This window comes from Ahaetulla prasina, chromosome 1, assembly GCF_028640845.1.
Source record: "Ahaetulla prasina isolate Xishuangbanna chromosome 1, ASM2864084v1, whole genome shotgun sequence".
NCBI classification, from domain to species: Eukaryota; Metazoa; Chordata; class Lepidosauria; order Squamata; family Colubridae; genus Ahaetulla; species Ahaetulla prasina.
In genome coordinates, this window is record NC_080539.1 from 192,097,000 (window position 1) to 192,115,055 (window position 18,056).

General features: G+C 41.3%; 1 protein-coding gene across 1 annotated transcript in view; it reads right to left on the reverse strand.

Moving 5' to 3' along the window:
• Positions 1–18,056, reverse strand: part of SPAG16 (sperm associated antigen 16) — a 428,424-nt gene that overhangs the window by 227,222 nt on the left and 183,146 nt on the right. The window contains exon 13 of the mRNA XM_058186100.1: positions 113–239. Coding sequence (XP_058042083.1) covers positions 113–239 — 127 coding nt within the window. The remainder of the gene's footprint in view (positions 1–112; positions 240–18,056) is intronic.

An 18,056-nucleotide genomic window follows, 5' to 3' on the forward strand; every position in this document is an offset into this window, starting at 1 on the left:
TTCTTCCCAAAATCTGATTTGTAATTGAAACAGATTTAATTCTTGCCCATTAAGCAACCACTGAACTTGTCCAGTTTACATGAATTAGTAATATATCCCAAAGCCTACTTACCATTCTGGCATCCCACAGAGATAAAGTCTTGTCTGCAGAGCTGGTGAGAATAATATTGGAGAAAGGAAAGAACTCAATGCTGTTTACTGAATCCTTGTGTCCACGCAAGGTATACCTGCACCGTTCACTGTAAAGTAATACAATTAAGTATCTTGAGCAATTGTGAAATAAATTAACAAAATCAAAGGACAATGTGAGTTGGCATCAACAAACTCAAATGGACAATAAATTTCCCCCCAATATATGTATCCTCTTTTTCAGAAATTCAATTATTTATTAAATGTTAGAAAAGTTACAGTTAAAGGTTCTTGAAAGAAATTACATATTAATAATGTAGTAGCTGGGGGACACAGTGGCTCAGTGGCTAGTGTGTTTGAAAATATTTATGTGTTTTATACTTCTCGTCCTACAGGAATGCATACCACCCTACTTGTAAATCGTGTCCTTCTATTGTTAACACTCTTATTATTTTTCAGTTCCATCCAGTCTTTTAACCAGACTAGACTTGATGATAAATTTGCCATTCTGGTAATGCCAATCCCCCTCTATCCTTTGTATCTTGGAGTAATTTCAATTTAATCCTGGGCTTTTTCCTTTGCCATATAAATTTAGAAATTAATTTGTTTAATTCTTGAGAAATATCTTTCCTAAATTTCAATGGTATCACTTGGAACAGAAATAACATTCTCGGCAATATGTTCTTCTTCACTGTTGCTATTCTCCCTAAAAATGAGATTTGCAACTTTTCCCAATTTCCTAAATCTTTTTTTATTTGGTATATCAATTTGTCGTAGCTGTCTTCCTTAATTGAGGAACATTTCACGGTAAGCTAAATTACAAGATTACAAGAAAATAAAGATTAATCTTTATTTTCTTAGTTGTCTTCATTTTTATTTTATCCTCTAATTCAATTTCCTGTTCCTTTGTTAGATTTTTTGAAATCAATTTAGATTTATCTTCATTAATTTTGAGTCCTGCTACCTCTCCAAATTCTTCTATCCTTTGTATCAATTTAGAACCCATTTCTAGCGGGTCTTCCAAAATAAATACCATGTCATTGGCAAATGCTTGAGCCTTGTATTCTTCCTTTCTAATTTTTAAGCCCGTTATTTTCTGATCTTCTCTAATTTTAGTTAGAAGGGTTTCAAGTAATAAAATAAATAGAAGAGGAGAAAGAGGACCTCCTTGCCTTACCCCTTTTGTTATATTGATTTTTCCTGTTAATCCTTCATTCATAACTATCCCAGCTGTTTGTTTAGAATATATTTTTCCCACCATTCTTTCAAATCTTACCTCCAATTCCATATAATTTAATTGTGTTGTAATAAACTTCCAATTCAGATGATCAAACACCTTTTGGGCATTAAGGAAAACCAGCCCTGCTTGCTTTTCCAGGTGACTCTCATAATATTCAAGCACATTCATTACTATCCTAATATTAATTTTAATTTTCCGCCCTGTCAGAAACCCATTTTGGTCTGAATGTATATAGTTGTTCAACAGTTCTTTTAATCTTTCCACTATTATTGTTGCAAATGTTTTATTATCTGTATTTAGCAGGGAAATTGGCCTATAATTTTGGATTTGTTGTATATCAGTGTCCTCCTTGGGAATAAGCTTAATAATTACCTCAGTCCAGGTTACCGGGATTTTTGCTGCTTCTATTGCTTCATTGTACATCTCTAACATTATCCACTGTATTACCCCTTGTGTTTTTTTATATAGTTCAATCGGTATCCCATCTGGGCCTAGTGACTTACAGTTCTTTTGTTTGCTCAGCGTTTTTTCAAATTCATTTATTGTTATTGGCCTATTTAACATTTCTTTTTGTTCTTCAGAGATTTTATTCATTTTAGTCGCCTCTATATATTTTTTAATTTTCTCCTATGCTATATCTTCCTGCTTTTATAGCTTTTCAAAAAAGTTTTGTAATATTTCCTTTTTTTCTTCTCGTCCAGATTATATTATACCATTTTTGTCTTGTAGTTGTTGCATTATTCTCTTTCCTTTTTCTTTTCTTAATTTATAAGCTAACCATTGTCCTATTTTATTTGCATTTTTGAAATAATTTTGTTTTGCTATCCTAATTTTCTGTGCTATTTCTTTTTGTGTTATCAAATTAATCTTATGTTTGGTAATGTTCCATTTCTCTTTTATCTTTTTATTTTGTGGGTCTTTTTGTACTTCATATTCTATATTTTTTAATTCTTCCCACAAGCTTTCTAATTGCTCTCTCTTTTTTATTATTTTTCTTGGAATTATATGCAATGGTCAATCCCCTTATATATGCTTTTGTGGTATCCCACAGGTTCTGTATCGAGCTTTCTTCCTTTTTATTTATTTGAAAAAATATTTTCAATTCCCTCTCTAACATCTGTATATATATATTTAGCTTTGTACAAATTTTGATTCATTGTCCATCTTTTGTTTTGTTTTTGGCCTCTCCATTTCAATATAATCGGATTATGGTCTGCCCAATCATTTATTCCAATTTCAACTTCTTCTATTTCATTTTGGATTTCTGCTGTTGTCCAGGTCATATCGATCCTGGACCATGACTGATGTGGGTATGAGTAGAATGTATATTGTTTATGTGTTCTATGTGTCTCTCTCCATATATCTCATAGGTTAAACTCCGATACTATATCAAAAAAAGCTCTCGGTAATACACTTTTCTTCTTTTTGTTTTTTTTACTACTTTTATAGTCTTTCTGAGCATCTGCTACAGAATTAAAATCTCCAATCATACAAATCTTTTCATATTTCATATCCAGTATCTTCTTATGTACCTCTTTTAAAAATTGCTGTTGGTTTGTATTGGGGGCATATATTACTATGAGTAACATTTGTTTTTGGTCTATCAACATCAAAATTCTTCCTTCATCGTCTGCATATAGAATAGAATAGAATAGATTTTTTTAATATAATTTTTTTATTGGCTAAGTGTGATTGGACACACAAGGAATTTGTCTTGGTGCATATGCTCTCAGTGTACATAAAAGAAAAGATACGTTCATCAAGGTACAACATTATCTTAAGTTTGCTGTTATTTTATCCTTAACGTATATCGCACTACCTCCTGTCTTTTTGTCTGCTGTTGTTGTTGTTAGTTGCGAAGACCCATCGCAACCTCATGGACAACGTTCCTCCAGGCCTTCCTGTCCTTTACCATTCTCTGGAGTCCATTTAAACTCATGCCTACTGCTTCAGTGACTCCATCCAGCCACCTCGTTCTCTGTCGTCCCCTTCTTCTTTTGCCCTCAATCTTTCCCAACATTTGGCACTTCTCCAGTGAGTCCTTCCTTCTCATTAGGTGGCCAAAGTATTTCAGTTTTATCTTCAGGATCTGGCCTTCTAAAGAGCAGACAGGGTTGATCTCCTCTAGGACTGACTTGTTTGTTTGCCTTGCAGTTCAAGGGACTCGCAGGAGTCTTCTCAAGCACCCGAGTTCAAAGGCCTCAATTCTTTGGCACTCAGTCTTCCTTGTGGTCCAATCTTCACAGCCATACATTGCAACTGGGAAAACCATAGCCTTGACTATACGCACTGCTCCGGGCCCCCAGGCTTGCCTCGTTCCCCGAGTGGCTATGCCTCCAGGAACCTGGACCTTCGGCTGATGTTGTGCAATGCCAGGTCCGTTGTGAATAAAGCCCCCCTCATAGCTGATCTTATCCAAGAGGGGGGAGCAGACCTGATGGGCATATCGGAGACCTGGTTGGGTGCGGAAGTGGGGGTTCCCCTTACTGAGATGTGCCCACCAGGTTTCCGGGCATTCCATCAGCCGAGGGCCCAGGGTAGGGGTGGGGGGGGTAGCGGTTGTTATACACAAGGGCCTAGAACTGAGGGAGGTCACTGTCCCGCAGATAGCCGGTTGTGAAACCCTTCTGGTAAAGTGGGGCCGTGGGGTACAGGTGGGCATGCTGGTTACGTACCTGGCTCCTTGCTGCATGGCAGCAGCCCTTCCAGAGCTGTTGGAGATGATAGCTGGGACGGCGGTTGAGACCCCCAGACTCATGGTTATGGGGGATTTCAACCTACCGTCAGTGGGCGAATCATCAATGGCAGTTCGGGAGTTCATGGCTTCCATGGCGGCCTTGGACCTGACCCAGGTAGTTAATGGTCCCACCCACATTGGGGGTAACACTCTGGACCTGATTTTTGTCTCGGGACAGTGGCTTAATGATCTAGATTTAGGGGAATTAACTGTTAAATCCTTGTCATGGTCAGATCATTTACTCCTTCAGCTAGACTTTCGAACCGCTGCACCCCACAGCAGGGAGACGGAGCCGATTTGTTAGTTCCGTCCCAGGTGCCTGATGGACCCGGAGAGGTTTCTGATGGAGCTTGGGCCGTTTCCTGGGGAATTAGTCCACGGCTCAGCTGAAGAACTGGTGGCCGCCTGGGAGGAGGCGACCGCCGGGGCTTTGGACCACGTTGTGCCTTTGCGGCCTCTGACCCGGCGCCGAACTCGACCAGCTCCTTGGTATAATGAGGAGCTGAGAGAGATGAAGCGCCGGAAAAGACATCTAGAGAGTGTCTGGAGGTCCAGCCGCACCGAGTCCGACTGAACACTAGTTAGGTCACATATTCAGACCTATCTAGTGGCGATAAGAACGGCAGATAATTGCATCGGCAGATAATCGCCCAGCTACCCTGTTTAGGGTGACCTGCTCCCTGCTTTTGCAAGAAGCTCGGGAGAACCCCTTGCAGGGATGTGCTGAGGATTTTGTACAGTATCTGTCCGATAAAATCGCTCGGATCCGGGATGGACTGGACGCTGATTGCATAGATTCGGGTGAGATGGCGGGGACGAGTCTTGTGGATATTACCTGGGCTGAGTTTGATCCTATGACTCCTGATGACATGGACAGGTTGTTGGGCAGGCTGAATCCCATCACATGTTTATTGGACCCGTGTCCCTCCTGGTTGGTACTGGCCACACGGGAGGTGATACGAGGCTGGCTCCTGGGAGTTACCAACGCTTCTTTGTTGGGGGGCTTTTTTCCCACCACCTTGAAAGAGGCGGTGGTGAGGCCCCTCCTCAGGAAGCCTTCCCTGGACCCAGCTATATTGGCGAACTATCGTCCAGTCTCCAACCTTTGCTTTTTGGCGAAGGTTGTTGAGAGTGTGGTGGCATATCAGCTTCCCCAGTACCTGGAGGAATCTGTCTTTCTAGATCCGTTCCAGTCCGGCTTCAGGCCTGGATACAGCACTGAGACAGCTTTGGTCGCGTTGGTGGATGACCTCTAGAGGGCTCGGGATAGAGGATGTTCCTCTGTCCTGGTCCTGTTAGACCTCTCGGCGGCTTTTGATACCATTGACCATGGTATCCTGCTGCAGCAGTTGGAGGGATTGGGGGTGGGAGGCACCATTTATCGGTGGTTCTCCTCCTATCTCTCTGACTGTTCGCAGACGGTGTTGGCAGGGGGGCAGAGATCGACTCCTAGGTGCCTCACTTGTGGGGTGCCTCAGGGGTCGGTTCTCTCACCTCTCCTGTTTAACATCTATATGAAGCCGCTGGGTGAGGTTTCGGGGTGGATTATCATCTGTACGCTGCCGATACTCAGCTGTACATTTCCACCCCGAACCACCCCAATGAAGCGGTCGAGGTAATGGCCCGGTGTCTTGAAGCCGTGCGAGTCTGGATGGGGAGGAACAGGCTCCAACTCAACCCCACCAAGACAGAGTGGCTGTGGGTTCTGGCGTCCTGGTACAGTCAGCTTACACCTTCGCTGACTGTTGGGGGTGAAGTATTGGCCCCCAGGGGAAGGGTGCGCAACTTAGGCGTTCTCTTGGATGATCGGCTGTCTTTAGAAGAACATCTGACGGCCGTCGCCAGGGGAGCATTTTATCAGGTTTGCCTGATCCGCCAGTTGCGCCCCTTCCTTGACCGGGACTCCTTGCGCACGGTCACTCACGCCCTCGTTACTTCTCGCCTGGACTGTTGCAATGCTCTCTACATGGGGCTCCCCTTGAAGAGCACCAGGAGGCTCCAGCTAATCCAGAATGCGGCTGCGTGGGTAATAGAGGGAGCACCACGTTGCTCCCATATAACACCTATCCTGCGTGGCCTGCACTGGCTGCCGGTAGCCTTCTGGGTGCAATTCAAGGTGTTAGTGACCACCTTCAAAGCGCTCCATGGCTTAGGACCGGGCTATTTACGAGACCGCCTACTGCCACCGCTGGCCTCCCAACGACCTGTGCGCTCCCACAAAGTGGGCTTGCTCAGGGTGCTGTCGACCAAACAATGTCGGTTGGCAGCCCCCAGAGGGAGAGCCTTCTCTGTGGCAGCACCGGCCCTTTGGAACGAGTTACCACCGGGGTTACACCAACTCCCCGATCTCCGAACCTTCAAGCAGGAACTGAAGACCTTACTATTTAATCGTGCGGGACTAGCCTGAGTGCATTTTAATTATAATTTTAAATTTTAAGGGTTTTTACGTCGGTCTACGACCGTTTTAGTTAAATTAGGCCTATTTAATATTTGTTTTAAATTTGTTTTAAATTTGTTATTTATATTATGTATTATTTGTGTTTTTAAAAAGGCTGTAAACCGCCCTGAGTCCTTCGGGAGAAGGGTGGTATAGAAATTAAACTATAAATAAATAAATAAATACTTTTGTTGGCAGGGTGATGTCTCTGCTTTTTAGTACGCTGTCTAGATTTGCCATAGCTTTCCTCCTTTTAATTTCCTTCCTTTTAATTTCTTGGCTGCAGTCCCCATCTGCGGTGATCTTGGAGCCCAGGAAAATAAAATCTGTCACTACCTCTATTTCTTCTCCATCTATCTGCCAGGAATTGAGAGGGCCAGATGCCATGATTTTACTTTTCTTAATATTGAGTTTCAAGCCAACTTTTGCACTCTCTTCCTTCACCTGCATCAAGAGGTTCTTTAGTTCCTCTTTGCTTTCTGCCATTAGCGTGGTATCATTTGCATATCTGAGGTTATTGATATTTCTTCCAGCAATCTTAATTCCAATTTTTGATTCATCTAGCCCCGCCTTTCTCATGATGTGCTCTGCATATAAGTTAAATAGGCAGGGTGATAGTATACAGCCTTGCCAGACTCCTTTCCCAATTTTGAACCATCAGTGGTTCCGTGTCCAGTTCTCACTGTTGCTTCTTGACCCGCATACAGGTTTCTGCTAAAGTTGTGTATAATGTTCCTAATTTTCTATTCTCTAATAATCTTCTATAACCTTTTTGTATATGATCCTCTTGAAGACATATCACTTCAGCTTCCAATTTCCTTAGTTTATTAAATATTTGTGTCATTTTCTTTGGGATATTTAATCCATTGTTGTTTACCGAGAAAAGCTTCTCCCATTCTCTACTTGATCTGTCTTTTTGTGCTTCTAGTCTTTCTTACTACCATTTCTTTTTCTCCCTCTCTTTCTATCCTTCCTTTTCCTTGTTTTTTTGTGTGTGTCTTTCTCTCTTTCTCCTTCTTTCAAAGTCTCTTCCTCCTGACTTCTAGTGCCTAATTCTTCCCTACTCTCTTGATCTTCCCCCTGCACAAAGTGATTTTCATAAAATTCCTTTGCTTTCTCCAATGTATCAATCCTATATTTTTTCTCTTGCCATGTCACAAATAGGCCCTCAGATATCAGCCGTCGAAACATTATTTTATATTTAATTAATTGATTATGTTTAATTAAATGATATTGATGTCTTTGGTCTCTTATTCTTTGTGGAACCTGTTTCAATACTATAATTTCTTTACCTCTATAAGTTTCCTCTCTTGACCTCTTATACAGGTTCGTTGGGGGTGTTCCTTGGAACCCTGAAACTTTATCTCTTATTGTTCATTTAGTAAATTTAATGTGTACCTCCCTCACCAACTGATGCCTTCATGAGTAGTTCGTATATACTCCATTTCCAAAAATATGATTGATTCTGCCAGCTCTCTATTTATTTGCATGGTTTTCTGTTCCCACATTTCCCTTTGATTATCCATCTGCTCTATTTTTGTTTCCACTTTTTGGATTCTTTGTTCATTTTCCGTCATTGTTTGCTGTATGTTCCCTATCTTATCATTCAAATTTTTTATCTCACTTCTCATTTCCCCAATTTCCTCTTTAATTTCTTTATGATGTACCCTTGTCTCCTCAAGATTCTCCGCTATTGCCTCTTGGGTCTTCAACATTGTTTTCTGTATCAATTGTAATGCTATCTGCATATTTTGTGAACTCTGTTCTGTTCTGTTTTTTCTTTCCCTATCATGGTCAATATCGATCTTTGGGTTGTGGGAGATTCTATTGGTGTAATATTTGTGGCTACTTTTTTGTCTGTTTTGTTTATTGTCGCTGCGCTAGACATCTTTATTATCTGTACAATATTTTTCCATGTTAATATATATCAGTATACCTATATTAAGGTTTCCTTTAATGCTGAGGTTTGCTTTTACTACACTTTAACAACTCTATTTTCCTATTTTTATCCCACACTTATATATTATCTTTTATATTAATCTTATCACTTTTATGTCTCTATTCACAGTATAGATGGATATACAATTTTCTGAATATCAATTTTCCCTCTTATTTAAATACGTATCTTTCTTTACAATACAATTCTTATTCTTCTCTCAGTTCACATACATTTATCAGTTATGCAGCTATACCTTAATTCAATTCATTCATACCATTTTATTGAAATTGGTGTCAATAATCACTTTTCTTCTTGTAACTTATTGTCCATTCATGCTTATCTGTTGCAACATTGCATCAATCTTCTCTCCAGATTTTCCTTGCCTTTAATCTGTCCACCAGTCCACCAGATGGCACCTCCTCCTGTCTTCTTTCCACTTTCCAGTTTATTTAATGCTTCCAAAATATTTACTAAGTACTGTCCCCTTATTTATATCAGTAAATTATTAATTGTATTTTTTTCTTTCTTCTGAATTTACTTTACTTTTTTAACGTTAAATTCTCTACTGTCCAATTTATCCTTTCAAGTTTTTGCAATCCTCCACACCACTTTCTCAAAATCGTTCAATCACACTTTTTCATTCAGTCATTCCATCTCCAATATCATCTTCCATCTCCTCTGCAATTCACACTCTCCCTTCTTAATCTTTTCTAACCTCTATTTGTTTTATATAATGTCTATTTTAATCACTCCTCTATTTGGACTCTCCCCTTCTTCGTGCTTTTCTTAAACCGATCTGTTTCTTCCTTCCCGGCTTTACTCCCTTCTAGTCGCCGCCTTCTCGACACTTTGTGTATTTTCTCATTTTACCTTGCTAATTTTGCACCGTCTCTCGCCAAGACCTCCTCACCTCTTTCTAGGATCACTCATCTCCAGAATGAAACTGTCACTTTCACTTTTTGCTTCCCATTCTCGCGGCCACCAGCGCTCTAGGCCAATCTTAAAGACTGCCTTTTTCTTCCTTAGATTTTAAGAGTGTTGATCCTGTCTAGGGTTTGCCTGTTTAGGGTTTGCCTTCCACCCGACTCTCTGGGGCTTCCTCTTTAATTTGCCATTCTCTACACGTTCGGCAATACCCCAAAAGGGCTCCTAACACAAATATTTTGAGCTTCAGGAACGGAGAATCGTCCCCTCGCCCGGTCCACACTGACGTCACTGCCAGAAGTCTAATGTGTAATTTTATATAATGTTAAAATAAACATTGAAAGGACTCGATAGATAGGCAAAAATGCCAAACTCAGTCTGAACATCTGGCTGACTGTGCAAATCATCATCATCTGGAACACAACACACCAGATATCATGGTTGTTGAGGGCCGAAGCATACAGTTTATTGATATTGCTGTACCAAGAGATGCCAGAGTCTAAGAAAAAGAACTGGAAAAAAATCACAAAATAATGCGACCTGGCCATCAACACTACACAATTATGGGTGAAACACATAACAGTGATACTCATTGTCATTGTGGCACTTGGTACCATGTCCAAAAATTTTACATAATATATCAAGAAATTTATTTATTTATTTGATTTCTATACCGTCCTTCTCCTGGAGGACTCAGGGTGGTTTACAGCCAGAATAAAACAACATAGACAAAAATTAAAACATTTTAAAAATCTGATTCTAATATGGCCAAATAAATTAAAACTATGATAAAACCGTAATAAAACCCCAACATTTAAAATTATGTTAGGCCAGGCCCACACGGCAAAATAAAAAGGTCTTAAGCTCGCGTTTGAAGGTCCAGAGGTCAGGGAGTTGCCGCAACCCTGGAGGCAGCTCATTCCAAAGGGCAGGAGCCCCCACAGAGAAGGCCCTCCCTCTGGAGGCCGCCAGTCGACATTGTTTGACTGATGGCACCCTGAGGAGGCCCTCCCTATGGGAGCGCATAGGTCGGTGGGAGGCTATTGGTGGCAGTAGGCGGTCTCATAAATAACCCGGTCCTATGCCATGGAGCGCTTTAAAGGTGATAACCAACACCTTGAACTGCACCCGGAAGACCACCGGCAACCAGTGCAGCCTGCGCAGGAGAGGTGTTACGTGGGAGCCTCGAGTTGCTCCCTCTATTACCCGTGCAGCCGCATTCTGGACCAGCTGGAGCCTTCTGGTGCTCTTCAAGGGGAGCCCCATGTAGAGAGCATTGCAGTAATCCAGGCGGGAAGTGACAAGGGCATGAGTGACCATGCATAGAGAATCCCGGTCTAGGAAGGGGTACGCAACTGGCGTATCAGGCAAACCTGATAAAAAAACTCCCCTGGCGACGGCCGTCATATGCTCTTCTAAAGACAGCCGTACATCCAGGAGAACGCCTAAGTTGCGGACTCCCTCCCTAGGGGCCAATGATTCGCCCCCAACAGTCAGCGATGGAATCAGCTGACTGTACCGGGATGCCGGCATCCACAGCCACTCAGTCTTGGAAGGGTTGAGTCGAAGCCTGTTCTTCCCCATCCAGACCCGCATGGCCTCCAGACAGCGGGACATCACTTCAACGGCTTCGTTGGGGTGGTTAGGGGTGGAGATGTACACCTGAGTGTCATCAGCATACAGGTGGCACTGCACCCCAAAACAACGGATGATCTTGCCCAGCGGCTTCACATAGATGTTGAACAGGAGAGGCAAGAGAGCTGACCCCTGTGGCACCCCACACGTGAGGTGCCTTGCAGCCGATCTCTGCCCCCCTGCCAACACCGTCTGCGATCGGTCAGAGAGATAGGAGGAGAACCACCGAAAAATGGTGCCCCCCACTCCTAAGCCCCCCAGCCGTCGCAGCAAGATACCATGGTCGATGGTATCAAAAGCCACTGAAAGATGTAATAGGACCAGGACAGAGGAACAATCCCTGTTCCGAGACCTCCAGAGATCATCTACCAATGCGACCAAAGTCGTCTCCGTGCTGTACCCAGGCCTGAAGCCGGACTAGAACAGGTCTAGATAGACAGTTTCATCCAGGTACTAGAGGAGTTGCCGTGCCACCACACTCTCAACAACTTTCATCACAAAACGAAGGTTGGAGACGGGACGATAATTCACTAAAACAGCTGGGTCCAGGGAGGGCTTCTTGAGGAGGGGCCTCACCACCGCCTCTTTCAAGGCAGTGGGGAAGACACCCTCCATCAAAGAAGTCTTGTCCCAGAAGCCAGCCTCGTGTAACCTCCTGTGTGGCCAGTACCAACCAGGAGGGACATGGGTCCAATAAACATGTGGTCGCATTCAGCCTCCCCAGAATCCTGTCCATGTTCTCGGGAGTCACAGTATCGAACTCATCCCAGGTAACGTTCTCAAGAACTACCTCCGTCATCCCACCCGGATCTACCCAATCAGCGTCCAGACCATCCCGGATCCGAGCAATTTTATCATGCAGATATTGTCCAAAATCCTCAGCACGCCCTTGCAAGGGGTCCTCTCGAGCTCCCTGAGAAAGGAGGGAGCGGGTCACCCTAAACAAGGCGGCTGGGCGGTAATCTGCCAATGTAATAAGGGCGGCAAAATACTCACGTTTTGCCGCTCTTATCACCACTAGGTAGGTCTGAATATGAGACCTTACTAGTGTTCGATTGGATTCAGAACGGCTGGTCCTCCAATCACTCTCTAGGCATCTTTTCCAGAGCTTCATCTCTCTCAGCTCTTCAGAATACCAAGGAGCTAGTCGAGATCGGCACCAGGTCAGAGGCCGCAAAGGCATGATGCGGTCCAAAGCCCCTGCCGTCGCCCTATCCCAGGCGGCGACTAGTTCTTCAGCCGAGCCGTCGGCTAGATCCTCAGGAAACGGCCCAAGCTCCGTCAGAAACCTCTCCGGGTCCATCAGGGGCTTGGGAAGGAACCAACGAATCGGCTCCGTCTCCCTGTGGTGTGGTTCGGAAGTCAAGTCGAAGGAGCGAATGGTCGGACCATGACAGGGGTTTGATAACTAAGTCCCCTAATTCTAGATCATTCAACCATTGTCCCAAGACAAAAATCAAGTCCAGAGTGCTTCCCCCAATGTGAGTGGGACCATTAACTAACTGGGTCAAGTCCAAGGCTGTCATGGAAGCCATGAACTCCCAAGCCGTCGCCGATGTTTCGCCTACCAATGGCAGGTTGAAATCCCCCATAACCATAAGTCTGGGGGTATCAACCGCCGTCCTGGCTATCACCTCGAGCAGCTCGGGCAGGGCTGCTGTCACGCAGTACGGAGCCAGGTACGTAATCAGCAAGCCCACCTGCATCCCCTGATCCCACTTCACAAAGAGAGACTCACATCCAGCTATCTGCAGCACAGTGACCTCCCTCAGCTCAAGACCTTCATTAATAATAACTGCCACCACCCCACCCCTACCTTGGGCCCTTGGCTGATGGAATGCATGGAAGCCCGATGGGCACATTTCAACAAGGGGCACCCCCCCTTCCATGCCCAGCCAGGTCTCCGAAATGCCCATCAGGTCCGCACCCCCCTCTTGCATAAGGTCAAAAATAAGGGGGGCTTTATTCACCACGGACTTGGCATTACATAACATCAGCCGAAGGTACAGGCTCTGGGGATTCCAGCCACTCGGGGAACAAGGAAAGCCAGAGGGACCGGAGTGCGCGATCGCTCGTAAGCAGCGAGTGCGCACTCCCCGAACATGATACGGGCTCCCGCTTCCGCCATATCTGCCCCTCCCATGTACCGTGCTTCCTGCAATAACACCAGCGGAACTGCAAAAAACTGCTACTCAGAACATTGTACCTAGGATGCTGGAAGCAACCCATATCAACCATCAGTACCAGTAAATGATATTTGTGATTCATTTTTAAATATTAAGTTGACTGAGTTTCATGTTTAATGAATGAAAGAGATAATACTAATAATCCCCCAGTGAGGCACTAACGTGATGTGATTGTGGGGCTTGTGTGCTCTGAGGAAGATGAAAGCTATGCCAGAGGTTCAACCATGCTGAATAGGTCTCATCAGAGGAGTCAGACAAAGAGTGTCTATCCGGGGGCTTCCGGTGGTTTCGTTTTCCCCGAGGAGGACGCCTGGAATGGCGTCCCGAACTGAGATTCTGTAAAAGCTGGTGAAACAGCGGGAGAACGGCTGTTAGCCAGCTTCAAAGCTTTTCTCTGGGTGAAAGAGAATAGCGAAGAGTGGCTGGATAGCAGAAGATTGCCCCAGGGGCTCTGCTTTCTTATGCAGAGTCTCGGAGGGCTGCCTGCATAACCCAGCCCCACTCCAGACTCGGCTCGATCCTGTTAATTAAGCAGGACAAGAGGAAAATGCCCACCTCTGCTCAATTGATTCCGTTTTGAATAACTTAAAGCAGACGGGGCAAATACAAGTGATCGATTACTGGGGAAGCAAGAAGAGAGCTGACTTCTACTCCTTTTTAAAAGGGGAAAACTTTTTCTCACTTGAACTTAGTGAAGGAAGAAATGGCGTCTGAGAGGAAGTGGATTGGAGGCTGCTTGTGAGAGAAAGTGAAGTTCGTCTTTGTGGATTTTAGCTGAATAGAAGCTTTCCAGAGGAGGCAAGGTGAAAGTTTTATTTTACAACTTTAATTGGAGACTTTTGAGACTTTGAGATTTTATAATTCTAATTAGAGACTTTACTTAAATTAAAATGGCTTCTAAGCCACCAAAAGTTCCCATGACGAGAAGGGGTCTGAAACTAATTTAGAAGATATATTAAAGGAACAGAATAGAGTTTCTGAAGAGCGATTTAAAGAAATTATGAATAATATTCATGGTGTGAAGGATCAACTTAGGGAAGAAATTAAAGAGACTAATAAAAAATTAGAAGATTTATTGATGGTTTTCAAGGTTTGGCAAACAATTTGGAAGTAATGGAGGATAAAGTGGAAGTAATTAATCAAGCAAATCAGTATTTGGATAATAAAGTTGGAGAGCTTCAAAATAAAGTGGATAAAAATGAGGATCATGTGGTGGTATTGCAATATAGAGCGTTGGAGAAGGCTTTGAGAATTAGGGTCTTCAAGACCGGAAGGAAGAAGATCTTAAAAAGTTATATCAGAAGCCTTAGCTGAAATGTTAGGCATGGACCCTCGAAGTTGATTTTCAAATTGATAAGGCATATAGGGTTAATTCTTGGGTAGCGAGGCAGAAAAAGCTCCCAAGAGATGTTGTAATTTATTTTTAAACTTCTACAATAAGAAATCAGATTTTGCAAGCTACATACCAAAAGCAATTGCAAATAGGAGAACAGGAGGTGTTGGTTTTGAAAGAGATCCCTGCTAAAATGTTAAAGGATAGAAGGGATTTTAGGTTTTTTACACAAGAGCTTAAGAAGCATCAGATTCAATATAGATGGGAGGTTCCAATTGGTTTAACAGTATTTTTTCAAGGCAGGAGATATCGAATTGATACTGAATTGAAAGCAAAGATTTTCTTTTAATGTATTGAAAGTGGATGTAGAAACAGTGGATAAAAGTCTTCAAGAGAAACAGAGTGGGAAGCTGAAACTGCACCTGTGATATCAGTACCTCAAGAACAATCTCAAGAACAAAGAGTGACAAGGGAGCTATTAGGCGAAGGAGATGGAGGAACGACTTCAAAGACAGGAACGGATTCTACTACTGAAGCTGTGGGAGGAGCCAAGTCAAGAGTGAGGGTCTTCAGCTAATTGCTCAGAAGCTTCAAGAGGCCAGAGATGGCAAATAAATTTTTGACATGGAATGTTAATGGCTTAAATTCAGCACAGAAAAGAAGAGAAATATTCCATTATTTGAAACAATTTAAAAATGATGTGATATGTTTGCAAGAGACACATATAAAATTATCAGATCAGAAATATTTGATTAATTCAAATTAGGTAAACATTTTGTTTCTTCTGCTCCGAATAAGAAAAAGGTATAGTTATATATTTGAAGAAAAATATATCAAGTAAATTAATTGAAACGGATATTCAAGGAAGATATATTGCTATTGAATTGATTTTAGAAGGAAAAGACACTTGTGATTGGCATATATGCACCTAATCAACAACAAGAAAAATTTTATAAACTGTTACATGAAAAATTGACTTTTGGGACTATAAAACATTTATTATATTAGGGATTGGAATGGTGTAATGGACACTAGAAGAGATAAAAGAACTCTTTCTAAGAAAATTCCTATGCATGCAAAATTGCCTAAATCTTTTTGATTTGATGGAAGATTTTGAGTTGAAAGATATATGGAGAAGGCAGAATTTTTGATGATAGAGATTATACTTATTTTTCGGACAGGCATCAATCTTTTTCACGTATTGATTTTATATTAATTACCAATGACTTGCTTTCTAGGGTTAGGAAAACAAAGATATTTCCAAGGTGTTTAACTGATCATAGTCCGGTATGGATGGAGTTGCAATATGAAGGTGGAAGAAGATCATGGAGAATAAATGAAAATTTGTTTAGATATGAGGATAATGTAAATCAATGTAAAAAACAAATGAAAGAATTTTTTGATTATAATTTGGGAAAGGGAACCTCGATAGAAATGGTGTGGACGCGAGCAAGGCCTTTATGAGAGGAAATTTGATATATATTAATAGTAGACAGAGGAGAAAACTACAAAAACAGCGAGGGATTTAGAAGAGGAAATTCAGAGGAAACAACAATTATTGGTATATAATCCACATGATTTAAAAACTACTGAAGCGATAAAGATATTACAGAGTCAATTTAATATGTTAATGGCAGATCAGGTGGCAACCAATATACAATATGCTAAACATAATACTTTTTGTAATGCCAATAAATCAGGGAGGTGGTTGGCTTATATGTTAAGGAAAAGACAGAAAGCACGTACTATTGAAGGAATTGAATACAAGGGTAAAGTGCGATTTCAACAGGATAAAATTAAAAAAGCTTTCTTGGAATATTATACAAATTTATATGCCAGAGATACAATATTGAATATGGATATTGATAAATATTTGAAAGAATATAAGGTTAAAGGTTTAACTAATGAACAAAGGGAAGAGTTGAATCGGCCTATAACTTCTGAGGAAATTATTTTGGTAATAAAGCAATTAAAAATAGGAAATCCCCAGGCACAGATGGACTTACAGCAATATATTATAAAAAGTTACAGGATGAGATAGTTGGTCCACTTATGGAGTTATTTAATCAGATATTGATGGGAGGAGGAGTACCACCATCATGGAGGACTACTTTTATTTCATTGATACCAAAAGAGGATCAGGATTGTACTAAGCCTGGGAATTATAGACCGATTTCACTCTTGAATAATGATTATAAGATTTTGCAAAAATAATGGCAAATAGGTTAATGGAAAATTGTACAACAAAGGATTCACACTGACCAGTCTGGTTTCATAAAAGGGAGACAAATGAGGAATAATGTTAGGCAGATAGTGAATTTATTGGAATATTTGGAAAAGAAAATCAGATTCCGGCAGCGTTTATATTCTTGGATGCAGAGAAAGCTTTTGATCGTTTGCATTGGGAATTTTATTTAAATTATCAGACAAAATGCAATTTGGAAATGGTTTTACACGAATACTTAGGGCAATTTATGGAGAGCAAACAGCTCAGATAATAATTAATGGTAGTTTGACAGATAGTTTTAAAATTGCGAAAGGAACAAGGCAGGGTGTCCTTTATCACCTTTATTGTTTATTTTATCTTTGGAACCTTTATTGGATAAGATAAGAGAGTTAAGGAGATAGAGGTATTAGAATTAGAAGATATGAATATAAAGTTAGAGCATTTGCAGATGATTTGGTTGTTATGTTGACTCAGCCTATAAATTCAGTGTATATTTGTTGGAAGTAATTAATCAATATGGAAGGGTCTCAGGGTTTAAAGTGAATCAAAATAAAACAAAAGTGTTAACCAAAAATATGATTAAGAACCAGAAAGAAAAACTAGAGGAAATAACAGGATTTGAAATTGTAAAAAAGGTTAAATATTTAGGAGTCTTTCTTACTTCATCAAATGGAAAATTGTATAAGAATAACTATGATGTGTTATGGAAAAAAATTCAGAAGGAAATGAATACTTGGGAAAATTACAATTATCTTTGTTAGGAGAATAGCAGCTATAAAAATGAATGTTCTGCCTAAATTCTTGTTCTTGTTTCAGATGATACCAATAATTAAGAAAGATAAAAATTTGGATGAATGGCAGATTGGAATTAATAAATTTATATGGGAAGGGAAAAAAGCGAGAGTTAAAATGAAAATAATGCAAGATACACGGGAAAGAGGAGGATTAAAAATGCCTAATTTAAAACTGTATTATGAAGCAGTTGTTCTTTCGGTAATAAGTGATTGGTTTAATTTGACGGAGGAAAGGATTTTGAATATAGAAGGTTATGATTTATTATATGGTTGGCATGCATATTTATTGTATGATAAGAAAGTAGATAAAGCTTTTAAGAATCATGTGTTGAGAACTTCTCTTCTGCGTGTCTGGAAAAAATATTATTATAAGTTAAATTATAAAATTCCTATATGGGTATGTCCTCGGCACGCAGTAGAGAATATAAATATAGAACAGGAACAAGAAATGATTACTTATAAAGATCTTTTATAC